This window comes from Corvus moneduloides, chromosome 18, assembly GCF_009650955.1.
Source record: "Corvus moneduloides isolate bCorMon1 chromosome 18, bCorMon1.pri, whole genome shotgun sequence".
In the NCBI taxonomy this organism is placed as follows: Eukaryota; Metazoa; Chordata; class Aves; order Passeriformes; family Corvidae; genus Corvus; species Corvus moneduloides.
This window is the reverse complement of record NC_045493.1, coordinates 4,033,445-4,059,558: the sequence shown is the minus strand read 5'-3', so window position 1 is coordinate 4,059,558 and position 26,114 is coordinate 4,033,445. Positions and strand designations below refer to the sequence as shown.

Below are 26,114 nucleotides of genomic sequence, written 5' to 3'. Positions count from 1 at the left end.
AATGGGCCTGTGAGACCAGAGGTAAACCATTCATGGGATGTTATTTAAAGTACTATCAAGTCATAGTTTCTCCCTTTCACCTCTACCTTTTGCAAACAGTGAGTGGTATTTGAGGCTCCTGAACTCCCTAAGAGGCAACTCAGTGGATACCTAAACTTGTGCATTTTTCCTCTAATGGTAGGAAAGGTTTTACTCCAACTCCTAAGGAAATCCATGTCAGCACAACACCACATATGTCTGTTCTTGCTTAAAGATCACCCTGGAAACATTCACTCTGGCAAATTTTAATACTCTGGGAAATTCTAATCTGATAAACAGAGCCACTAAGCAACACTGAGCAAATGTCACCTTCACTACTTTTCTATTAGAATAGCAAAGGCAGAGAGACTCCCATGCAAAGAGGAAGGGATCAGCTAGGGTAAAGTGACAAGTTTAGTAAGAGAGAGGAATTTTTGTCAGGAGAACAAAAGGTGTACAGTAATCTCACAAATCCTCTTGAACTTGAGAAATGTTAAGTCCGTGAGGAAGGAATACAGGAATATGCAGGACTGTACAGAAAGGACTGGTCTAGGGCTGTGACTTGAAATGTGAATGTTAATCCAGCACTGTTCAAACTCTCTCCAGAAAGGTGAGAGAGGCTTGTCTCAGCCTTCTAAGCAGTATTACTTACTGGAAGAAATACAATTTCAAGAGTACCTCTGAGGAAGAGTGAGTAACAGTGGCTCTCTCACAACTGTGCAAGACAGTTGTTCCAAAAAAAGCTGCCTCCACAAGTCTTTTTCTTTGTAATAGCTCTATTTTATCTTTAGAAATCAATAAATAGCTCAACCCACCGAGTTCCTGGCAAACAGCTCTCTCCAGATACCTGTAGGCATTTTTCAGAGCAAACAACTAACAGCGATGTATCACTAGGGCTTATCTCCTGCCATGCCGAAAGCCTTAGCTGCAACAGCTTAGCATAAGGGTCACATATGCTCTGTAGCTCAGTACCTGCTGTCAAATCTACCTTCCGAGGTATTTCTGTGACGAGATCAGTCGCACACATCTCTCCCAGGTGGTCCTGGGGTAGAGCAGTCCCCCAGGAGCCTCCGGAGCGCGGTGCTGCAGCCCGGCCCCGGCCCCACATGCCGGCTCTCGGCCGGGAGGAGCGGGGGAGAACGGCAGCTTTGCCTCCCCCAGGCTTCGCAGGCATTGCTCAGAATCCTTCTTCCCCGTCACGGCCACAGCGAATCCCGTGGGCTGCCCGGCAGGGCCTGCGCCCGCCGCCCGCCCCCGGCACTCGCCGGGGAAGGGGCCGCGTTGCGCGGGGAGACCCCGCAGGCCAGGACCGGGGCCGGGACCGGGCGGAGCGCGGCGGGGCCTCACCTCCAGCTTGTCGGTGAGCTCCTTGTGCATCCTCTCGTACTGCCGGCTCATGTCCTGGTTGCGCTCCAGCAGCGCCTTGCCCAGTCGCGCCGCCAGCACCAGGTCCTTCTCCTTCTGCCGGATCAGCGAGAGCAGCTCGGGGTCGCGGGCGGCGGCGGCGGGCGGCGGCTCCGGCGGCTCCCGAGCGGCGGCCAGCAGCGCCAGCTCCTCCTCCAGGGCCAGCTCCAGGGCGGCGGCCCCGGGCGGCTCCATGCCGCCGGCGCTGTCCGCCTCCGCCGGTGCTGACCCGGCGGCGGGCAGGCGCAGGCACGGCGCCGACATGGCCCTGTGCGCCGCCACCGCTCCGCTGCGCCCCCCGCGCCCGGCCCGCGGCTGCGGCGGCTGGGCGGGGAGCGCCACCGCCCCCGGCCCCCGGCCCCCGCCCCCCGGCGCCGGGCCCCGGCAGCGCATCGCCGCGGCCACCGCCACTGCCACCGGCGCAGCCATCGGCATCGGGCCCGGGTGGCGCGGGCAAAACTGGGTCCTGCTGGATCCAGCTGCCGCGGGCAGGTCTCCCCCCTTGTGCCGCAGGCCCAGGCCGAAAATCCCCCCAAAACATCGGGGAAGCCCAAGGAGGGAGTTTTGCACCCCCCGAGGGGAACAGCGCGTTCTCCCCGCTCGCCGCCCGCTCCCCTAGAGCTCTAGCGGGGCTCTTTTGGTTACCAGAGCAGCTCTCGGGATCTTTGTGCTCAGTAGTTTACCCCGGAGAGCTGACTACAGCTTCCAACGGCCACCGGGGCTTGCTTTCAATTTCAGATTGTTTGGGATGTTCTCGGGGAACATTTGTCCTAAAGGTACCCTCAGTGAACGTTGGGAGTTGTAGTCAGTTCAGCTCCCAGCACTATTCCTTCTCTTAGGGGCAGGACTGGTTGGGGTTTCAGTTTTGGTTTTGTTGATTTTCTATCCCCTTAGATCCTGGCACAGGAGGGAGGCTGAGGCAGAATACAGCAGAATAAACCTGTATATTGTCACATTTGCTAAGACCCATTTCCCTCAATTTCTGATTATACTTTTAAATCAATCAAGGCTTTAATAGTGATTGAACAAAAACATTTTAAAGGAAACTTGTACTTTTGATTCCTAGATTCTGCAGAAAGGAATTACGAGGTTTTTTACAGCTTTTCTCTTTGTATGCTGCTTTCCTGGGGCTTGCTTTCCTTCCTTCTATGGAAGGTTCACTTAGACCATGTTCATCTGTATGCAACAGCCCCAATGCATCAGTCCAAGGATGTTTTTGGCTGGGACAGTTGGTGACTGATGCAGTTTTCAAGCAGGGCTGGCTCCTGCCTCACGTCAAACCCAGCGCCCTGGAGAGCTGCTGATTACTCGTAACAGTTAGAACATGAATTGTGGGAATGCAAACTTCCCTTTGGCCATCTGCCACTGGGACTTGGCCTTTGGTGGGGATACACCCCAACAGCCCAGCTTGGGGGACCTGTTGATCCTTGGCCTTTTTCCTGGCAGCATCAGTTAACAGCAGTGATGCTTTTTGTAATGTGAGCACCTACTCTCCAAGGACCGAGCAGAGACTGGTCCCTCATGTTGCCAGCACCTGTCCCACCACAGTAACTATTGGCCCTTATGACCATTATGATTTCTTTTGCGCTGGTGACCCAGAGGTGACACTTCCTTTATCTCACAGCAATTCCCCCAGGCACTGATTTTTCTAGTCCTTTTGTCCTTGCAGTTCCACAGACACTTATATTGCTGGAAAGAGGGATTGACCATAAGGTGAGATGGTTTGGACAGTACTGGCCCTTTTAAAAGAACCCCTGTCCCGACAGGAGCTGTGATTGCCCAGATTTGATCATCACTATTTAAACACAGGAGGGCGTTTAATATTTAAACTGATTGTGAGTACCTTCTGCTGGAAGTGCCTACTACAGCAAACCAAGCTTCCTGGTGTGATTAACAAAATCCATTGTGGCATTAATTTTCATCTCTAATGCTTCCTTCAGTGTATAAAACAAAAAGAGATTATACTTTTTGTATACTACAAAAAGAGATGGTTTTAATCTCCCAAACAAAGCCTGAGACAAACCCCATTTCTGCAGCTGTTAGGACAGGGATGAAGAAAAGCTGTTGCTTGGATGGAGAGGAAAAAGGACATATAAATCAGTGAAATACATTGTAAATATGCCACCATCTTAGTCAGGCATATATACAAGCTTAATGCTCTTTTGGGGACTATTGACTGCAAAACATAACTGCGTTACCTGGAGTAACCCTGGATTAAAGCTTTCTTTATAGCACAACATGTTATTGACTTACAAAGAAATTCATTATCCTGTGAATTTAGTTATTGATTTGGCATTTTAGAAATATGTTACTACTTTTAAAACTACTTTGTATGCTACTTTATTAATATTTTATTTTGTATATGTCATCACAGCCAAATACCTATGAAAAACTGTTAAGAATATAATAATGCAGTTTCTTTACAATGATATGGTGGCATTATCTATTAGGATCCTAAAATGTATTTCTGCTGAGAGCTGGGACAGTTGCTGCCCGTAAGTGGACAGACACCCAACTCCCATTTCTGCTCTTCTTCCCCTGCTTAAGCTTGGTTATGTCCTTTGGAGAACTTCAGCCCAGAAAATAGAAGAGCTAGTTATTGGAAACAAGTCAAATATGAGATTATTTTGGTTTGTTTTAACTGCACTACTGAAGCCTGATGTGAGACTTCACTCCTCATGTACTGAGGACTGCAACAGTGAGTAGTTCTTGTGGAGATTTAGATCAGGCATTTCAAGAGCTCATGCTCTTGCAACACAGAAGGTTCCTGTGTGTACAGAACAAATGATCTTTCAGCCTGGAAATCACTCCAGGGATGGCCCTTTCTGAAAATGCAAAAAGGCCAGACTGACTCAAGCACACAGAGAACTGAGAGCAAGTGACTGATGCCAGTGATGTCATTACAGAACACAGAAATGTCACCTTGCCCAGGACATATGAAGGCCTTCTTTGTGATATTAGCAAACAAGGGTTAAAATAAAGCATAGCTATAACAGAGTGGTGTTAAGAGTCTCTACAAGAGGGTGAATCATTTTTTCCTTGCTCAGATCAAAATCTTGCAGGTCTGTATAAAAAAGAAAGTAGCAAAAGGTTCTATCCTTATGGGGCAAAAGGATGGCACTGACCTTACCTCTAAGTAATTTTCCATTCTTTCTTTTCCCCCTCCCACAAGTACTGAATCCAGTAAATAAGCCGTGGGGAGGGTTGGAGAGCTTGACTCAAGAAGCCATCCAGGGCAACCAGCCAGTGCAAATTCACTCTGCTAAACAGGTTCCTCAAAGATCAAGATACTGAAACAGGCAACCCAGCTTAAGCTGTGGATACAGCAATGAGTATTGTCCTTCCCAGAGGGTCAAGGAGAGCTGAACTCTAAGATGTGCAGGCTCTTCAAGCCCAATGTCAAGTATATGGTTAAATCTGATGCTTTGAAATCTGTATTCTGCCTTGCAGGGATTTCACTGGTTGGTCTGTTCACAAAGGAAGTGTGGCAGAGGGTCTGGACCTTTGGTGGTTACACCAACAAATGCTGGAGCATGTAAGACTGTATGAGTTAGCAGGACAAAGCATTTTTCACACATCAAAAAAGCTGTAAATCCAATAAATGTCCAAGTGCTTCAATCAATACCTTTACCTCAGCTGTGAGGGCAGCACTCAGATAACAGGCAGTGCAAGAGATCATCCTTTTTTGTTTAGAGTTAGGGGAGAAAAAGATGTATTGTGGCAAAGCCACAGCCAGACCTGTAAAAGTAGGTTATTGTCCTGTGCTTTTAGAGCCGACTGTGGTGAGAAAGGAATTCCCATCAACGTCCTTAATGTTCCTGCCAGTGGGCTGACAGACTTCCAGGGGAGGCAGCACAAGATATCAGGTTTCTTTGGCCATTCTCTCTCTTTCTCTCTCTCTCCCTGCCCCACTCCCCACTTTGTGAATGATTAATTGCTTTATTTTTCTCACTGTTTTCCTGCACTTTATTTCTGACAAATGTTTTGCTTTTTCTGGTTGTTTGTGTACCTCTGTGCCGAGGTGTTTCAGCCACAGCCTCCCCTGCTGCAAGAGGTGCAGGCAGCCTCAGAGAGTTTGCAGTTACCCTAATGAATAATTAAAAGCCATATGCGTCTTGCTTGCAAAACAGGCCAGAACTGCAAAGCCAGAGATAAAACTCATGTGTGACCTTTTTTTCTCTGCTTCTGTAATGTCCAAAGCTATCTAGTATGTGCCTAGCTTTTCCCTGGTGCTGGGTAGAGGAAATACAGGATGGGAAGGTGTATTTGCAGAGCTTGGTGTACTAGTTCGAAAACAAACTAGTGGAAGGCACCAAGTCAGAGTAACAACTTAATAGGGACATAAAGGGGAAAAAAAATAAAGGCAGAAAATACTAGGTTAAACTGACAGAGTCAGGATACAACCTGACACCCTGTTAGTCAGGGTGGTGGTGACAGTCCAATAAAATGGTGGCTGCAGTCCTCCTGAAGTGATAGATGTGGTTCTGTCGAAGCAGTGATCCTATAGAAAGGGCCTGATATTCCTCAGAAAGTCCAGTGGTAGCTATGCAGCTCCTGTCCTCTAGGAATCCAGTGGAAAGGTTGTCTCTGGTATTCAGAGTCTCAGATTATATTCATGATGGGATGCTTGGTTCCTCCCTCTAGGTGGAGCATCTCACAATGGGGTAATGAGTCATGAGGCCAAGTGTGATTAGGCTCATTAACAGAAGATAGTTCGGAGGGAGTTATCTGTGAGTCATGCGGCAGGACAATGATGGGCCATTAACAGCAAGATAGTCTGGGGAGAGGAGGCAAGGAAACACTGCCCCACCTGATTTCAACAGCTCATGAGGATGGTAATAGAATACACTGCAACCCAGGACACTTGGTAAGGGTGAAAAAACCAGAGATTTCTCGTTAAACAGAAGGAAAAGAAAGCTGTTATGAGTGTTAGCCAAGCGAGATGTAGTAAAATAAAAGACCATCCTGATTTTTATCAAGGCTCAATATCTCCACAGAGTTTCTGACAAGTTTGTTGTTTCCCAGGGTTATCAATATCATGTCAGGTAGAGCAGAAAGATCACTCATCCACCAAGGTGACTCATGACATTGAAGTCAGGGGAAACATCCGTGGACTGCTAAGGGGGTGAAGCATGGCCTGGATGACTCAAGAGTTCCCAAGAACAGAGCCAACACCATGCTGTGCTCACCCTGCCTGTGTGTAAGGAACAAGGGGTGCAAAGGGAAAAGAATAGGGGAAGAGTTTTGTAATTTGGCACATAGGAGTTAGAGATTTAACAATTTTGTACTATAGGTTTTCATCTCTGTGAGTTGTGAAGTTTGGAAGCATTCTCTAACAGACTCTCCAAAACAAAGCTGACAGTGCCAGGAACAAGCAGAACTACTCTGGATCTGGAGGAGTTGCATGGCCAATACTTCAGGCCAGCTTGATCTGTTTGGGGTACCACACCAGCAATTTGACTTCAGTTCACGCCTGGCCCTGACCTGACACATAAGCTGCTTTGCACTTGAGGCTCCTTCTTGACTTACCATGCTCCAGGGAGACTCTGGACACAGGATTCAAGCTGGGTCCTTCTTAGTAGGATGATCTTCCAACACTTAAGCCAAGAGGGCACTCATCCTCACATACCCTTGCGCCAGCTGCAGGGATTGCACTGTGTGCCTTCACCAGCAAGTAGCAGACTGCTGGAGCTGCTGGAGAAGCTGCAGAGAAACAAAAAATGTCTCACGGACACGGTGAGCATGACAGAGTGCAGAGCAGAGCTGGGCTGGGGCTGTGCAGGGTGGGAACTGCACACTCATGTGAGAGGTGTTGAGTCTGAGCGCTCCTACACAAACCCAGCCGTGGGCTGGCTGCTTCTGCAGCCCATAGGAGGAGTAAAGATGTAATGGTTCCATGGGAAGATGTACATCTACATCTGGACTAGTGCTGTGTTTTTTAATGAAGTAGGTATTTTCAGCAGTGGGTGTGAGTTTCTCCCTCTTGAATCTTACCATATGACAATGTTTGCCAAGCCTTTGTGGAACAAAAACTCCTATTAAGAATTGAAAAGTAGCTCGTGCCTTCACTCATATGGAGGCACAAACAGAGAGCTGTTTTTGCTAGTATTTCTTTACAGCAAACCCTTAAGTCCTAAAATTATCGGTCATGGTGTGGGCCATGGAGTTCTGCAACCATTAATGACTGGACATTACTTTGTGCTTTGTTGTAGGGAAAAATATTTGTTCACTATTATCTTGCTCTGCTTCTTAGGGTTATGCAGTGATTTGTAATGACTCATTTTAGGAATGCTGGTCTTTGATCTGGTACTATTGGATTGTAATTGGCCATGTTGACAAAAAGCAATGTGGGGTTTAATGCAGCCTCTTTCACTAACTGTTGTGGTCAATTATTTCATGATAATGGCAACTCTGCCAGGTATTTTTACTTCACTGAGCAATTATGTTGTTATGGAAACTGGTATTCTATAAATTACCTGAAGAGAGACCTGATTCACTTTTTGGGAACAAGGAATTTTAAAGTAAAAAGTACAGGATAACAGGGTTTTTTATTAGCTGTATATTTATTTGTGTAATTACTAATCCTTAGGGCTGTTAACTCCTTGATGCAAATACCAGCACCTTTGTGTCCATACAGGATCTGCTCCCTTGTCACATCATTAGGAGCCAGACAATCCTGTCCAGGGGGAGACATCCTGGGTATATGCAGCAGAGAAGCTTTCAGAAGGAGTTTTTGCAGCACCCATTACCTATGAGAGTAATCTCCTTCCATGCCCTGAGCTGTTTCCTCAGCACTTTCCAAGACCACAAACTACGATAAACACGTGGGTGGAAAACCACTGAACAGAAGTAATTAAGTTGCTCCTGGTGAGCTAAAGCTCATTCTACATGGATGAGGGACCCTGCATCAGCTTGAGGTAGTGAGGAAAGGGCAGTCAATAACTAACTCATGTAAGCACAAGTTAACTATTGGGAGACAGCAAATGTTAGTTCAGACAGATGTTAATTTCAAAACCTAAGAAGCCAAATTCACCCTAATCTTGTCAAGATAGAGGGGACAAGGATTATCTCAGAGACTGCTGAATCATTCCTCAAAGGACTACACATGCCCAGGGAGAAAGGTGAAAAGGGCACTGTGAGGAAGACTTCCGGTCTTCATCAAAAAGACCCCCGAGGAAGAAGAGGAGCGTGCGCATGCATGACCCATATGTTAATGATATTAATGACTTCCGAGAAATAATTTGTAATACCACACTTATCCCGAGGAATGTGATGAATATTCATAATTTAACCCTTAATACTGTGTTGTAGAGAGCACCGGTGTGTGTGTTTGGAGGAGCGATCCCCACACACCCAGCGCGCCGAATAAAGCAAATACCCACTTCTCTGACTCTGTCTCTGAGGTGTCTCCTGGCCCGGTTTCAGCGCAATTCAGTAGTCAGTGCTATTCCCCAGCATCTTTCTCCTTTTTCATGCTTTCAAACTGTGATTTCTTCTATTTCTTTTTAACAGTTGAGTTAGTAAAAAAGAACATTGTCACCTTTTACATGTTCAGCTCACAGGACAGGGGCACACTGTCTCCCTGGGCCCCAGGAGTGCTCTACACTGTCAGGAGCAATAACCTCTCCTCCTCTTGGCTCTGGAGGCACCTGGAAACCTGTCTTTGCTGTGTCAGCCTGGCCATGGGGAGACCTGCAAGTACTAGGGAATGAGTTTCCAGATGATAATATGTTTCCCCGAGTAGTGGGTTTAATTTGGGAGGCAGTAATCAACCTTGCTATAAAAATAGCCAAATCTTAATCGCTCCAGAAAAATGAAAATCCTGTGTCTTCTCATTCTAGTTGCTGGTTCCTAAATCCCCTTCAGTTTGTCAGCACCCTTTCGTTTCACAGAATGTCAAGTTTCCAGACTGGTGTATCATCTCCCTGGGGTCTGCTGCCCACATAGCAGGTATTCAAATGCAAAATAGCAGACTTTGTAAGAGTGCAGGACAGCTTCAGCTGGCAGGAAAAGATTTGGGTTTCTTACAAATGTGGTTACATATTACTGTATGAGAACAATTCACAATGAAATGAAACTAGCTATGAGTGATTTCTGTTTTAAGCTCATATTATGTATAGGGGTTTTCAAGAGAAAAAGAATTGCCAAGTAATAGCTAAGACATACTGTTGAATTATGGGTATTGCTTTCTGTTGTTTAATTACCTGCAGACTGCACTCCCCTGCTGGAAAGGCAAAAGCAGAACAGTTTTCATCTGGCAAAAGTATTTCCATAGGATTAAAAAGTAAATTATTTTCTACCATTTATACTGCTCAGAAAACCAATGTATCTTTTTTCCCTCATTTTGGGACTTGAATCACAAACAAAAGCAGGACATTGAAAGCTTTTTTATTTTCTTGTTTTACTGCAAGCATAAGAACTTCTCTGAACAGCACTGTGCAAAGATCCCTGGATGTTGCACATACCATCTGCTTTTGGAGAGGAAGCAAAACCCAACCTTTCCCTAAACTACACACCACCCCTCCTTGTACTGTCTGCTTTCCAAGGAGTCCAAACCTCTTCACAGAAACTATAATGAAGCAACCCTTGGGGTGACATTGTCCTCTAATCCCTGCTCCCCTTTCACAGAGGGATGAGGAGAAGCCAAGGCAGTAACTTGCCAACAGTCCCCAATGCCAAAGCATGCAAATCTCATAATGAAGTTGTGACCTACAGTCTTAACCCTTAGATCACAGTTTCTCTTCAAGAGTCAAGTCACAAAAGGAAAACAAAAGAGTTCCTGTCAATATATCTTTACAACAACTACACTGCTTTGGTTTTTGAGTCAGACTCCTGAGGATCAAGGAAGGAGCTGCTGTAACACAGCTGAAGTCACAGATGTATAATAGTGATGCTACAAAAGAGCTGAAGAGAACAATTGCAAGAGAGAAGGTTGAAGCTCCAGAGGGCTTGAGATCAAAACATAAGGCACATGGAAAACATGAAAGAGATTGGTCTTAGATACTGGAAAGGACCAATGGAGAGAATGAATCCATATTACACTAATTTTACTGGTCAGATTTTAAATTGTCAGATAAATTGTGCTTGTAATTTTAAAAAGTATTTATTTATTCCTGCTTGGAGGACCTAGTTGACATCAGTTATAAATGTGTTAGGACAGAAAAATCAAAGTGTTTAACTGCTGCAAGGCACTCTCATCATATCATAATGCCTTTTGAAGCGGAAATTCAATGATTGATCAGAGGAGATCTAATTAACTGACTACATTATATGAAAAAAACAACCATGGAGAAAGCTGTGATACTCTGGGTATCACATTCATCAGAATCTTTGCTCTGCTGCATGGATGTGGGTGTTCTAAGGAAAAGCCAAACCTTCATTCAATAGATCACCTAAAAATAAACCTTAAGATTAAAAGTTTCCTTTCTCTTTCTATCCTGCCTTTCCCATATTATTGCTTTGCATACTTCTAGACATTTTAGGAAATGCATAGACCATATTTGTCAATAAAATATTCAGCATTAAGCTGACTGCTTAAATCTAATATTCACCCACACATGATCTATATGGGGGTGAAATTTAGATATGAACATTACCTTAATAAAGTGCCTTCTATTCTTGCTTCCCATTTTTGCATTTTGCTGTACAGCATTCCATGCCTGCAGGGACTGGGTGAGCCCAGTTGCATCGGGAATGACATTTATGAACATTTAGTGCAGCCTTGGTGTGAGTTCACAGCCAACTTCTCCCATGGGGTGAGTGAAGGCAGCGATGTGACAAAAAGGGAGCCAAATACGGTTCACTGGGATCAGTGAATATGTTGACATGCTGTTGTAGTGTCCTGGGTTGCAGTGTATCCTATTACCATCCTCATGAGCTGTTGAAATCAGGTGGGGCAGTGTTTCCTTGCCTCCTCTCCCCAGACTATCTTGCTGTTAATGGCCCATCATTGTCCTGCCGCATGACTCACAGATAACTCCCTCCGAACTATCTTCTGTTAATGAGCCTAATCACACTTGGCCTCATGACTCATTACCCCATTGTGAGATGCTCCACCCAGAGGGAGGAACCAAGCATTCCATCATGAATATTATCTGAGACTCTGAACACCAGAGGCAACCCTTTCTACTGGATTCCCAGAAGACAGGAGCTGCATAGCCACCACTGGACCTTCTGAGGAAGAGCAGACTCTTTTTCTACAGGCTCACCGCTTCAGAAGACTGCAGCCACCATTCTACTAGACTGCTACCACCACCCTGCCTAACAGGGACTCAGGTTGTATCTTGCCTATGTCAGTTTGAACCAGTGTTTTCTTTTAGGTTTTTTTTTTTTCATTTTCTTTAATTTCCATTAAGTTGTTATTCTGACTTGGTGCCTCCCACTGGTTTGTTTACAAACTAGTACATGTAGAAAGAATATAAAGATGGGATGCATATTTTGCTTACTCAATGGCTTTTCATTCTGGATGTAGAGACTGATAAAACTCCATAGCAATCTAGGCTCTGGGTTTGGCTGAATGCCCTTTGGTGTGTGATTCTTCTCTCTCTTAGAAAACAGGTTATTTCATAAAGCTTCCACACCTTTGCCTGCCTAGAATGACACGAAATCAGCCTTGTTGAGCAGGAAGGGAAAAGTCATCAGAAACCATATTTTGTACCTGGTTTCAGTGCTGTGGGTTAGCTTGCCACTTATTTGGGTATCTGGTTTCTTTCAGCAACACTTTGCTATTAAAAGTATATCTTAGCTTAAATAAACATGTTTTTGCCTATTTTAGTTATGCTCTTTTAGGTCAGTGTCAGATGTAGCCTTATGTAAAGAATTTAATTAATTTTTATTTTCCCTCACTGTTTTCATATTAAGGCATCATATAGACAGATGAATATTGCTTCCCCAAATTTACATTTAAATGAAGAAATTTCAGTGAAGGCCAAAAACTAGGGAAGCAACTACCTTCCAAACATTCCATTATTGAATATCCTCGCGAAAGAGCCTGTATGGCTTCCCATTCCACAGTCTGGCTCATAATCCTTACTACTCCCTGGGTCAGTTTTGTGCTATATATATAAATATATATATAAAATACATGCTGGGTCAGTTTTACTCCAGTTATTTAACTCCAAAGAAGTAACCTATCTACAACTAGCTGAAATATTTATGGGTCTGCCCTGCAAGTTGTTGAGTTTGTTGAGTGTTTCAGAACTTACTCAGTGGGAAAGAGGAGATGCTTGCATATAACATGGTATGTCTGCAGAGCTCAGGAAATATTGTCTCAATTTTCAGAGCACACCAACATCCCTGTTGAGTGCAGAAGCCTCCTGGGAACTTGCTGTGGGCATGAAAGGTAAGAGCTTACTGTGATTTTTAGTGTGTCTGCACATGCATCCCCCTTGGTTGCTTCCCTTTCTCTCCTGCTGACTTACCAGCTCAATAAGGTGTAGCATAAATAACCCGAAGCGCTATAGCCACCAGGTATTGGAAAATCATTCAGCAGCACAGCCTAAGAGCCATCCCCAGCTGGTGGGGGAAAGGCCTGTGGGTGAGGGAGGTGATTTATGGGAATCATCTCTCAACTGCTATAGAATTAGCACCTAGAGTTGGAAAAAGAATCTAGAATAAAGGACTCTACCTCACTCTGCACTTCAAATGTTTTGTTTTAAAAGCTGGAGTTGCATTCATAGAAATTAAAATGGGGTTCCCTTGTGCCAGCCTTTTGTGTCTAGTATTCTAACATGCTTCTGTTGAACTTTGTCTGGCTTTCTGCTACCTTAATTGTATCTATTAGTTGTTAGTCTGTTGAACCCTTCATTTATCTCAGTTCTTTGAAGAATAAGAGCAGTTTGAGTAGTTGGAGAATGCTGCCTAGGCCAGTGATTGTGTTTATAAAACAGAAACATATTCCTCTTTACTTACAGTCATTATGAATGGAAAATGCATCTATTGTTTGTGTTGCTCTGAAATTATGTATTGCTCTTTCAGACACCTGAGGACCGATTATCACCTCCTGAATTTTTGTGTTTGTCTGTGAGAGAAAATGTCCTTTATTGTCCTATCTCAGAAACACCATCTCATCAATTGGGAACCCATTTAGAATTCTTTTAATTTGGCAGATCATTAGAATATATATGGCACTTCCAGGGAAAATTAAACCATGTGGAAGCAATAAAAGACTGGCAGTTACGTCTGATCAACAGTAATAGTCCAACATCTTTGGAGAAAATAATGTATTTTAATTCAGAAGCCTATCAACATTTAACAAAGCTGAATTTTGTGTTTTTAGCCCATTACAAAAATACCGGTATTTGGAAATTGGTTTTGTATTGCTTTGTGTGTGTTCTGTTGTTGTTTTGGTTTTTGTTTTTTTTTGTTTTGTGGTTTTTTGGTGAGGATAAGGGGGAAGGGTGAAAAGACAGACAGCTGCAAGGACTTGCAGCACATTCTGATTCTTTATTTTGTTTGACCTGATTTAACAAGCTTCCTCTGTTGAAATATCATCGTCTATGTCGGGAATTATGTCAGGAAGCACAATATGTGCAGTGTGGGTGAGTGAGCTTGCAAAAATTGTCTATGAAGATCAATTATAGGAATTTTTGAATTACACATTAGATAAGAAGCAGATGACTTCTTTTCCCTTGCAACTGTGCTGATAACTATTTTTGTCTAAATTAAAATACAGCCATAGAGGCAGTGAAAATCTGTCACTGAGCATCACAAGCTGCCCAGGCTTATTGATAATTTTCTTCTTTACGACTGAGGTTCTGCAGAGCCGTGGTTTTGGCACGGAGCACTGTGCAGATGAAGCCAGAGAGCAGCAATCCACTAACAACCTACGATTTATATGCAGCTTGGGCAGAAATGGCCCTTTACAAATGAGTTGGTATGAATGAAAAGAAAAATGCTCTTAGCCGTGGCCATTTTCTGATGTGTTGGTATAGCTGAATGATGCAGTGGGGGCTGTGTATTCTTCTGTCATACCACAGCTGGGCAGACAGTGACAGGGGGAGACAGCCTTGTTCCTGCACCTTCATTGTTTATAAATACCTTGTATCAGCCTGTTCATTGGATATTTCTGAATGTGGAATAGCAGTTTTTGCCCCAAGAGGCTACATATAAGGGGGGAAGACTTTTGCAGACTCTACGCTGCTGTTGAACATGACTGCCAGCACTGCCTGGCTGTGCCTCTGGCTCAGATTGTAACTGAATTCCAGAAAACCAGTAGGATTTAAAGAACCCTTTTCAAGAGAGAAGTAGCAGTTCTTATTCACGGGAACTAGATGATACATCATCTTTTGAGCCTGGGATATTGAAAGGCATCAGAATGAAAGTCACAGGAACATAGAGAGGACAAAGATGCAACTAACTATGCAGCCTGTGTACAAATCTCTTTTATTCCAGCATCTTTTAGCATCCAGTATTCTAAATAATCTTTATTTCGTAGTATCTGTTCATGGTGGAATAGGTTGATGCAGAACCCAGCCTCCTCCATTGCTTTAAACATTGTCTTCTGGAGGATTTTAAGTGGTAGCTGGTGTTCTGCTTTAGAAAGGTTGTTAACAAATAACAATTACTTGAGATATATTTTTGGTTTTAGTTATTGTTGTTTTTTGTCATTTGAGGTTGGCTATTAAGCTTTTTTGGATAACTCTTTGATATGAAAAGCTGACTACTTTCTGCTTCAAGCTTAAAAGGTTTAAGATGTAATGTGTGGGGTGCGCCAACAAGTCTGCACCTCTCCCCTCATTTCCAAGGATCTATTAATTGTTCTCATCCACTGGCACAATTAATTAATGCTGCATCTTATCCATTTCACATTTCAGAGAAGCAATACACAAGATCCATTGCTCTGAGGAAAACTGGAGAGCTAAGTGGTGGGAAGAGCAGAAAGTAGAAAATATTCTACCTTAGTACTGAGGTAATTAATTCAATTATAGAGGAATTTGAAATAGTAGCATAAACCCACCTTTTATTTAAAAGTTATTTTTAAACAAAAGTTGACCTGCAATACTTTAAAAACATGGGGGGAGAAAAAAGGTAGCCTAGAGCTATTTTTTATTCAGGTAATGTTTATTCCACAGAAACTCTTTCACATGGAGTTTCCATTCCTCTTTCAAGACTTGTATTTTTGTATCCAGCCTTTGGCTAAAAATGGTTAAATGCAATTCCTTGGCAGACCATGAACATTGCACCATTGCAACAATTTCCCACCTTCATAACTTATTTTTGAGGAAGAATATACTGGGTTTGGAGCCTTTCCTTTCCAGGTAGTAAAGGAAATTTATAAGTGTGAGAAAACAATGTGAGCCAGGCCAATCACCATGAGAAATGGTGACGAGCACTCCAAAAAGAGCAATTTGACCATGCAGTGACCTCCAAAGCAGCCAGAAATTGTCATTCACTTCCTTTATGAACCTTAAATTACTTCAGTGTTTGTCGGTGTTTTTAATCACTTATTCATCACAATTCTTAACATGGAAAAGCTGTTTAAAAATGAGAATCCCACAATAGTCACTGTAAAATATTTCTTGGCCTCCAAGCAAACAGTATAGAACTAATTCTAGAAGAATTAAATAAAGTAACATGTAGGCTGTCATTGCTGAGTTCTTCAGGACAGGAATGAACACACCCACTCAGAGCAAGAACATCCAAAATCCGTAAAGTACAAAAATCGTGATTCCAGATTGAAAAATAGGCAGGCAATCAAATCTAAATTTCTTTTAGTCTTACCTGGAAGAGTCCTTTGACATTAAAACTGTCATTGCCTCATCTGATGCTTTTATTTATACTCTGCACAAAGTGCTACTATTGTTCTTTTTTACCCTATTCCCACTGCCCACTATGCTATAGAGCTGCAGAGCACAGATTATTGGATACTGGCATTTTTGGAATAAATCTTCAAAGGAAAAAGACAGACTTTCTTTCAAGTTCAATTACACAAAGAATCCAAGTCTACCTCTGTATCTTAAATCATCAGAGTTAATAAGGAGTGGGTTTGTTTGTCTTTTAAATGCTGACATAATTTTAACAGACATACTTTGTTTAATCTATTTTCATACTAAATTTTGATACTTCAGTCCGGTGGGATTTGTTTTTCTAATAAAATATCTGGGCACTGATGCCCAATCCCACAAACAAGCAAATTATTGCTGTATTTAAGGAAAGGGTGTATTTTCTGTGGATTTGTTAATTTAAGGCAAAGAGTCCTGCTGTGAACATCTAGAATTCATTCACCCTAGGACCAACATATGATTAAATTTTAATAATAAGTTTTAATTGTGCTCTCAAAGGAATTCTGTATCTTCACCATAAAGGTGTTTCTGTTCTTTTTTTCTTTTGGAATCTAAGTAAAATATAATTGGATATGGCCATTTTTTACATGATTATTCTATCTAAATTCCAAAGTAATTGAGTGTTACGGTAGATGCAGTTTCCATCTGATAAGTGGCAGCTGTCCTGTTCTAGGTTTTATCTTGTAAACCAGAGTTGCTTTCCCTTCCCCATCAATGAAAACATGCAAGTGGTTCTTTAGGACATTTAAAACAAAACATTTTTTATAATGGCTCAGCTACTTTATCAGTTTTGCTTTAATTAAGCTCTTGTCACCTGTTGCTCTGCAACATGTAATTCCCATTAAGTCATGCAAAATTTAGTTTTCAGCTGCTCCAGGAGATGTTAATGTGAGCACATCAATATTCATGTGTCTTGACAGATCGTGAGGTTTAATAAATTGCTTTCTATAAAATAATTTTTGTGGAATCAGGAGTGTTCCTGTGATAGCACAAAGGAAGCCTGAAGCTGAGATATATGAAACATCATTTGCTTTTCACTGCATCTACAAGTTAATAAATTATTTCTCTGGAAAGTAATGAGGGATTTGTTTTAGGCAAATATAAAAAAAATGAAGAAGACAATTAGGATTAAAAAAGGCGCTTCACTTTCATGTGGTTAAATGCTCAGTTTGCTCATAAAGAAGGATTCTTAGTGACCCAATTCTCTTACTATTTCATTTTGATCACCAGAAGTTTATCATGATTATGTTTTGGCTTACAGGGAAATTCAACATTTGAATTCAACAGTTTGTTAGGAGAGTGTGGTCAGAACTGAGCAGTGTGTGCTGGAATGAGGAATCCTCAGAACTGGGATTTGGTCTGAAGAGCAGCATCACATATGTCTGTTTGCATTTTTATGAATAAATCAAAAGATAGATGACAACTACGTACCTAATAAGAGGGCCATGTGTTTTTAAAAGTATTTTAATGGATTTTACTTCTGTAAATATAAAGAAAATAGAAGCAATGTATAAAAAACCCCCAGTGAACTTGTATAATACAATTATTAGCATATTGCTAATACAAACAAAAAAGGCCTTTAATATTTCAATCAAAATAACCTTGAAGAATATTATCTCTGTGCCTACCTTCTAGTGAAAGTCTGTGGAAGAAACACCAAACAGCCTTTCAGGTCTTTTAAAGTTTCATTTCCTTTTTGCTTATCCCAGGAGGATGACAGCATAGTAGTCTTTTTCCAAAAATTCTCAGGAGGAAATTAAAAATACTGCAGAAGGAAAGACAATGTAATTGTTTTCCTGGCGATTATTTGTCTTTGCCTTCATCTCTTCGATAAGGAATTTACTTCCCTCTTCCATAACTCTCCTTCCCAAATAGGTATTGTGCAAATATTCCTGTCCCCTGTAGTATGTATGACTATTATGTCAGGTTGGATACTTTGTGATAGTTTGGGGAAAGAAAGTAAAACAAAATGTGTCAGGGATCTAGGGATTATTTAGGTCCCATTAAGCAAAGGTGAGAGCTACAATGGTTTATGACAGTATCAGCCAAGTTAAATCCTTTATTTTGAAACACAAAGTGGTAACCCAGGTGTGATCAGGGTTAGGGCTGAAGAAAGAACTTGGTTTATTACAAGATCTTTTAAATATTGGTGAGTTAGAGGAAGGGATAGAGCTGATAAAGCTAATTTTTTGTTTTCATATAGAATTATAGATTATAGATTAGCATATAGATTAGCTATGGTAAAGGCCTTGCTGAAGAGCATGATTTATCTCTGGGGCCAACATCCCCTGGAAGCCTTGCCTGCAGACCCATCCGCATGAGCAGCATTACAATTTGGAAAGAACAGAGCTGGAGAGATTTGCAAGGTAGGACAAAAAAAATAGGCTTTTGGTCATACTTAGCTCTTAGCACTGTGATAGCACAAGCCTGGTTTATTGCTTTCTAACCATATATAAATTCATTAGCACCTTGGGAGCAGCCACAAGTGTCTCACTGCTCCACAGATGAAGATATTTCCAAGTAATGCTGCTGTAAATACAGAAGTTCACAGCCTGATGGCGTTGGGGGGGACTTGGGAGCTCTCTGCCCATTAAAATATGGTGAAGTTAGTTAGGATGAGGATCTGAACACCAGGTTCTTGGCAAAAAGCCGGTGTACCTGCCTGCCTGCTTGTTTACTTTTACATTTATGTGGTATCTTAGACCTCAGGCAAGCCTGAAGGATGCTACAGTGACAAGCAATGGGAACATAGTCACCTTGGAGCACAATGCAACAGCAAGAGGGGAGAGAATTTGGGCTGAGGAAATAAAGGGAAACCCCTACTCTTATAATAAAATAATGTCAAACAGATGGTAACCAATTCAATGCATGCTGAGATGTCAAAACATGTTGAGCACCATATTGGGACCTGCTTAGGGAAAATAACAGAGCTATTTATGCTGTTACACTTTTGGACAACCTATTAATTTAATAGTAGGAATAAGCCTTTACTTTGTATGGTTGCAGGTCTGCTGCTGCTCATTCTACTTAAGTGAGGTTATAACCAGGAGCAGCTGTCAAGTTCAAGGAGTGATACATAACTTGGCTGTTACAAAGGACTGGTGCACTATGATTTCTCTTGATAAAAATATCAAAGGTAGGAAGGAATCATCACTTTCACTCTGAAGACTTCACCAATTTAAAGAAAAACAAAATATGTGTTCTTCTGAACAGGTATGTATTTCTCTTTTTACCTGAGACATCAGAAATGGGTACTGAGGTGTTATCACTGAAACTAGTTTTTCTCTCTCTTCTTCTCCCCTCATCTGCCACTTCAGTTTTTTTCTTACCATTTGATAACAATTCTGGTGCAGCTGCATTTTTATGCTACTATTTCATTTTGCTGGTAGACATTCCTATTTACATGAGTCTGTTACAGAGGATCAAAGAAGAAAAAAAAAAACAGTAAGTGACCTTGTATCACATGGCTGCTTCTAGCAAAATATGTATTTAAGGGCCTTCTTAAAGGGAACTAATCTAATTTGAGCCTTCATCTAAATTATGAGGAAAACTGTATCTGTCCCAAAGGCTTTTAAGAGCCAGCTTCTTTGCTTGCAAACACTCAAAAAATATATTTATTTGGAAAAATTAAATTATAAACCTGTAAATCAGTAAACTGATGCTATTGTTGAACCTGTTGGGCAGCTGAGAGAGGCTCATGATCCAGCCAAGCAGCTAATTTGGCTGGTTAAATTTGGGATATTGTGTGGGAGACCCAGAGCCAGTGTTCACATTCTGAAAGGAAAGGGGAGCCTTAATGTACATCAGATAAAACCCTTAATGACCCATTTCCTCTCCCAATGTGTGGAACAGCTGTTCCACACCATCCTGCAGAGAAGATGGAAGGAGAATCAGTCACACCTTTGTGATTTGAACACAATACAGAACTGAGCTGTCAGAAGGAGAACCCAGCTCTTCTGCTTCCCCCATTTTCTAAATCCAAACTGATGTACAGATATGGTGATATCCCAATGGAATTAGAAAGAGTGTGGATATTTAACAGTAATTCTGGCAGTTAAAACAGAGGGGGTTAATGACATTTGCTGAGGAGATAGGCTGGAGAAAGGGAAAGGCAGAGGAGCCTGAAGTTCTCTTAGTTGGATGGCAGACAATGAGACTTGTTCAAAATCTAGGGTAGAATACCTTTAGACATGGTAGGGTTCGAATATCAGGGAAGGATGTGGTATTTTACTAAAATGCTACCACACTACCATGACAATTAACCAGCTCATGCACAGGAAGCTCTTTACTGCTTTTCTGTTTAAGAGCTGATCTCTCCTGGGCAATGCGGATGTGGATGAGACACGAGCAATGACAGTGTCCTGAGTGGAGTCCAAAAACCAAACTGGCAGTGCAGGTAGTGGACAATTAGATTTTAAAAACACTTTCTGGCTTTGTAACTTGAAATGAACCCAGCTATGTAAGTTCGAGACAAGAAATACACCACAACTATGTCAGTGTTCCAGGGGTGGACTCAGGGAGGTGGAAGCACAAATCTCTAAAATCATTTCTATAAAGTCAAATGTAATAAATCCATCAGTCCATTATGTGATCAGCTAGATACCAAGCCAGTATTAGCATCATTAAAATGAATGTTGGAGAGCAAAATATCTTATTTTTTGTCAATCAGCAACATGATTATTTTTAAGAACCACATCACCGAGCTTTCTGTTACCAGATTAAATCTTGCCCAGACACTGTGTAAAAAGGGGCTATGTTTTGTGCACCTGTGATGTCTGCAGGTCACATCAGTGCTCCGTGCCGATGTTCTCCCCGGACATCTCCTCATGAATCCATCGGATCCATCCTTACACAAGATCATCCTGTATCCCACGGAGCCTTCTGATCGATGCATCACGGACAGAGGGGGTGCCGAGCTGGGAGCTTTTCACTAGTGCTTCACTTGAAAGTTAATAACCTGTATCTGAATAAAACGGCCATACAAAAAAGGTCATAAAGGTCAGGCAAGCATTTTACAGAAGGAAATTTAATGCTTCTGAAAACCTTTCCATTTCCCCTCTGGCTGCTTTACCTGCCAGGAGCTGCTGCCAGCTATGACGTCTAGGGTAGGGTTGAGCCAGCTCCACTCAAAACTACTGAGAATGAGTCATTTTTGCCTTTTAAGATTTGGCAAGGAAAACAAACAAACAAGCAAGCAAAAAAAAAAGGAGGTGAAATACAGGACAAGGGGGAGCAAACCCGTGAGGGCAGAGCAGCACTAGCTGCTTGGTGTGCAGCAGTGTCCGAAGGCCCTCCTCTGCTCCCTCCGGATGCGGAGCTGGGGAAGCCCCACAGCCCTGGGGTCCCCTCACGGTCCCCTCAGAACCCGCCGCCACTCCCACCCTCACGGGGCCGCCGCCACTCCCGGACAGGGCTTCCGGCCCCGCAGGCCTGCGATTGGTCCGCGCCGCGGTACTGGAAGCGACGCCAGGACTCCCACGCCCACCGCGCCGTTCAAACGCAGGCGGCGGTAAGAGCGGGGCGCGCGGGGATCTGAGGAGGCCGCGGGAACGGAACCTGGAGTGGGGCGGCTCTGAGGGAGGCTTGGGGCCACGGGAAGGGGGCTTGGGACGGAGCGGCTCTGAGGGGGGCTCGTGTCCTCCCGCTGCAAGCTCCGGAATTTGGGGGGCTCCGCGCCTTCCCAGCGAGGTTGTGGGGTCGCCGCCCCTGGAGGTGTTTAAAGAAAGACTGGCCGAGGCGCTGAGTGCCGCGGGGAAGCTGACACGGTACGGTTCGCTCACAGGTTGGACTCGATGGTCTCGGAGGTCTTCTTCAACGTAATTGCTTCTATGCTTCTCCCCAGTTTAACTGCCGGGACGCTCCAGGCGCGTTTAAGCTTATGAATTTTGTCCCCAAGGAAATGCAGATGTTGCTTAAATTACATCCCCCCATGTCCATATTTTTTTACTTAAAGTGAGCCAGTCAAGTGCTTCCTGATTGTCCCTGTTCCCTTTTTCAGGTGATCGTTTGTATGAGATAAGCTGTAGAGATGTTGAAGTTTAAATGTGGAGCCCGAAATCCAGTCGAGGCAGGACCAGTGGAGCCTATCACTAGCCGAGTTTCTCGGCTAAATCTGCTCTTTCAGGTGAAGAACCTCTGGCCTGGGAGCAGCTGATCTCGGTTTTGTCCTTGTCCATTCCCAGTATCTCAAAATACAGCTTTGCTTGTTTGGATGCTGAAATCATGCCTGTGTCATTATTTGGAGGAAGCGGTAAAAGAAAGGGATAACTAAGTGAAGTTCAAAGTGTATCTGGTTTGCACAAAGTTCAGTGGATACTAACTGGTCTTATGTTTTGTGCGTCTGCCAGTGTTTTAGCCTGATGGATTTTTCCATGTAAAGATGTAATATTGCTTTCTGTGCCCTGTAATCTTCAGTTTTTTCATGGGTGAAGGAGCTGTGGGTTTGTCCTGAGATTAATTTACCTAAGGGGCTGCTATTTGATCATCTGAGATTCAACAGCTTTTTCTTCTAGAGGTATTATTGATACTGATTGTTTAAACTATTTGTACCATGAAAAATCCTTCATGATACAATGTCAAGGAAAAAGCCAGCAGATCAGAGTCATCAGGAGGATGTAGATTGTTAAAATTTGATCACGGCTTTCTTGAAACTGTCTTTAAAGGATTGCATTGTCTAAAAGAAAGAACACCTGTAACAGCTATTACATATAGACACCGAGTTGGTGTATTTACGTCACACTTCTGTATCATTTGCCTAATTTCTGAAGATGTGATTTGAGAATGGATAATATATAATCTGCTCTATACATCTGTTATTGGTTTGAGGCTTTTCATTGTTGTCTGAGACTCCATCTGCTGTTGCTGCTTTTTTTTTTCTAGGGGAAGCCACTCTTTGTAACTCAACAGCAGATGTCTCCTCTCTCCCGGGAAGGCATCCTTGATTCATTACTTGTTCTTTTTGAAGAATGCAGAAACCCTGCTTTAATGAAAATTAAACATGTTGGCAACTTTGTCAAGAAGTGTAAGTTTGTTTAGACTAATTTTCATGTGTCACTTTATAAAACAATTCTTAAGGATATGGATGTTAGAGTAATGCTTTAGTTGCTTTTGACTGTAACCCAGGACTTTGAGCATCTGATTTTTTTGTTGGCAGAATCAACTCTGCAAAGGGGATCTTGGAAATGTTAGTAAAGCTTTGTTCAGGTCTGAGAAGATCAAATGCAAGTGGCTTTGAAGTGCTGTGACTCAAATGTGCATCCTTCTTAGTCTGTACTGTATATTTGAGGAGGTACTTTCTTGGAAAGTGAGTACTGGCTACAGCAAAGCTTCAAGTGTGCACCACAGCAGGATGTCAGAAGTTGAGAGCAGGATAGTGACTATGAGAAAAAAAGACTTGGTAATCCTTGGCTCTTTCACCTTTTAGATTACATGTGTTACCTCAGTTTTGCATGTGTAACTGGTAAAGATAATTTCTGTGCTTCAGAAAGGTTCTAAAGGAGTAAATATTTTGCTGATAATGTGCTCAGATTCTTTTTGGGGAAGAGAAAATTTCCATCAATTTTTCCATTAAGATATAGCAGAAAGACATTTGGTTTCAAGTAACATGTCGTGCCCTCCATCATAGTTCCACCCAATGGTTTGTAGGTATTATTAGCAGACAGTAATTTTCTGCTAGTTTGAATAATTTTTAGAACAATCTCCCATGAGTGATTGATTATCATAGTTCATGCTGGTTGGAACTAGGCAGTGGCAAACTTGAGCTGAATATCTGCAATAAATGCCTGTGGTTGGTTGTTAGACAATAGACTGATGCCTCCCTCAGGCAGAGGAGCAAACCTTGCCCCTGGACTAGAATTCGCTGGGTAAAGCCCTCATGTTTAGAGAATATCCTTTGTATTGATAATGGATGGCTGGAAAGAAATTAGAAACCAGAGAGGTTCTCAGCCTCCGATGTTATGAATGGGACAGAATTATCATTGCTATGGGAACTGTCTTAGCATTTCCTGATCCTTTTGTATGTACCATATTTCAGACTTAACTCTGCATTGATACAGTCTTTTTCTAGTTCTGATGCATGCTGTTATTTATAAGAAGCATATTCTGGAAAGATTTAACATTTCTTGAGAATCTGGAATTAATTTTGGGGTTTTTTTGGCTTTGATTTCCTGTTTTTTTTTTAAAATTTTATTCCCCAGTTTCAATGTTGTCTCTTTTTTATAAAATGCCAGTTGCCTAATGTAAAAATAAGTATTTTATTTTTATAGATGCAGAGGCTATTGCTGAACTAAAGGAACTGCAACCCAGTGTGAAGGATTTTGAAGTAAAGGGTGTGGTTGGCTGTGGTCACTTTGCAGATGTCAAAGTAGTGAGAGAGAAAGTCACTGGTGATGTCTATGCTATGAAGGTGATGAGCAAGGAGTCCTTGATGGCACAGGAACACGTATGTAAATTTTTCTGTTATGAGAGTAGGAGGATAAATTGCAATTTGCTGAACGCTTCCTTCTGACACTATTATTAGAATTGAGTTAAAAATATATCTTGAGAAAGTTCATCCTACATTTCAGTGAGGCAATAAATTTGTGTGTAGTTTTGCTGTGTTTAAAAGCCGTTGTCACAGTCTATGGGTCTGTTGAGTGAGGTGCCATCCTCAGGTGCCAAAACATGTAAAGAGCTTCCCATCTAATTATAAGAAAAGAAAAACAGGTGATGAAAACACCGAATCAGTATTGATCTTGATGATGATGGCTTGAATTTTCAGACAATCTATTCATTAAGGGTTTTTTTATTTTAAAGAGTGAAGTAGAATGTCAAGAGTGGGTGTGAAGGCAAACTGTGGTGACTGGATTTTTATGGAGACCTCTTGCTAGCTTGAGAAATGTGTTACTTGGAAACTTTAAAAAGGGATAATGGAGGTTGTTGTCATAGTTTGGTGAGAAACAGAAGTTAATCTTTGCTGACATGAGATGACAAGTAGGACAGAGATACTCCATGAGAGACCTCATGAACTTATACAATATCTGCATCAGTTTTTCCCAATACGTGGTGCAGTAAGGTTGCTCCTGATATCCCTCAGCATTGTTTGTGGCTAACAGAAATGAAGCTCAACTAAAATGACCCTTTATGTGGCATAGATTGACAAGAAAGCAAGGTATGGTACTACCCTCACATGGCACTTGCTCAGGAAACAGCACTTAATAATTTCTGTGTAATTTTTCTGTGGTGCGTGCCAAGTTTTTCTAAAACTAAGGGATTCTAATGTATTCTCACTCCCTCTTATCATGATGTAACTGAACACTTTTTTGGTAGGTGTCGTTTTTTGAGGAAGAACGCAGCATATTAGCTCAGAGCACCAGTCCATGGATTCCACAGCTACAATATGCGTTTCAAGACAAGAAAAATCTCTACTTGGTAAATGCCTAGTCTTTGATTTTCTCTTCTGTCGAACGCCATTGCTGTTGGTTTATTAAAGAACAATATGATGGTTGAAATGTGCTTGTTTCTGTAAATTTTCCTTCACTACATACCATTGTTTGATATGTGCCCAGTGGAATATTGGGGAGTATAGTGGAATATCTTGCATATCTGTTCCTTTAAAATTTTATGTAGGTTATGGAATATCAGCCTGGCGGGGACTTGCTGTCACTCTTAAACAGATATGAGGACCAGCTGGATGAGAATATGGTGCAGTTTTACCTTGCAGAGTTGGTTTTGGCCATTCACAGTGTCCATCAGATGGGTTATGTCCACCGGTATGTAAAGGTTGCTTTGGGTGCTTCTCTATTCTGTCCTCTTTCAGGACAGTATTTCACATGCTTCGTCAGAAGATGAAATTAGAAAATTAATCAGACTCCCAACTATAATTGTACCTCAGGGCATTAACTTTGATGTAAAGTTCAGACTAATATCAAG

The 26,114-nt window shown here is 42.3% G+C and overlaps 2 protein-coding genes and 2 long non-coding RNA genes across 17 annotated transcripts in view; 2 read left to right on the top strand and 2 right to left on the bottom strand.

The window, feature by feature from the left end:
- BICDL1 (BICD family like cargo adaptor 1) overlaps positions 1 to 1,693 on the bottom strand; it is a 50,315-nt gene extending 48,622 nt beyond the window's left edge. For all 6 annotated transcript variants that reach the window (XR_004243731.1, XM_032128523.1, XM_032128527.1 and 3 more), the window contains exon 1: positions 1,366 to 1,693. Coding sequence is in view for 5 of the 6 variants with exons in the window: in XM_032128523.1 (XP_031984414.1) it covers positions 1,366 to 1,686 (321 nt within the window). In the remaining variant the exon portion in view is untranslated. The remainder of the gene's footprint in view (positions 1 to 1,365) is intronic.
- LOC116453270 lies at positions 1,067 to 19,297 on the top strand. The gene is made up of 3 exons (XR_004243734.1): positions 1,067 to 1,378; positions 12,703 to 12,763; positions 19,212 to 19,297. It is a non-coding gene; the product is annotated as an uncharacterized LOC116453270 (long non-coding RNA).
- LOC116453269 lies at positions 14,789 to 21,713 on the bottom strand. 2 transcript variants are annotated; one of them, XR_004243733.1, is made up of 3 exons: positions 21,277 to 21,713; positions 20,972 to 21,168; positions 14,789 to 19,614 (listed from the first exon to the last, which is right to left on the bottom strand). It is a non-coding gene; the product is annotated as an uncharacterized LOC116453269 (long non-coding RNA). The 2 variants fall into 2 exon arrangements; XR_004243732.1 differs by having other exon boundaries at positions 14,789 to 21,168.
- A 490-nt stretch (positions 21,714 to 22,203) lies between these two features.
- The window catches only part of CIT (citron rho-interacting serine/threonine kinase), a 68,932-nt gene continuing 65,021 nt past the window's right edge, over positions 22,204 to 26,114 (top strand). For all 8 annotated transcript variants that reach the window (XM_032128522.1, XM_032128520.1, XM_032128518.1 and 5 more), the window contains exons 1-5: positions 22,204 to 22,329; positions 23,085 to 23,226; positions 24,470 to 24,645; positions 25,512 to 25,613; positions 25,812 to 25,954. In XM_032128522.1, coding sequence (XP_031984413.1) covers positions 22,234 to 22,329; positions 23,085 to 23,226; positions 24,470 to 24,645; positions 25,512 to 25,613; positions 25,812 to 25,954 — 659 coding nt within the window. In that variant the 5' untranslated portion in view covers positions 22,204 to 22,233. The remainder of the gene's footprint in view (positions 22,330 to 23,084; positions 23,227 to 24,469; positions 24,646 to 25,511; positions 25,614 to 25,811; positions 25,955 to 26,114) is intronic.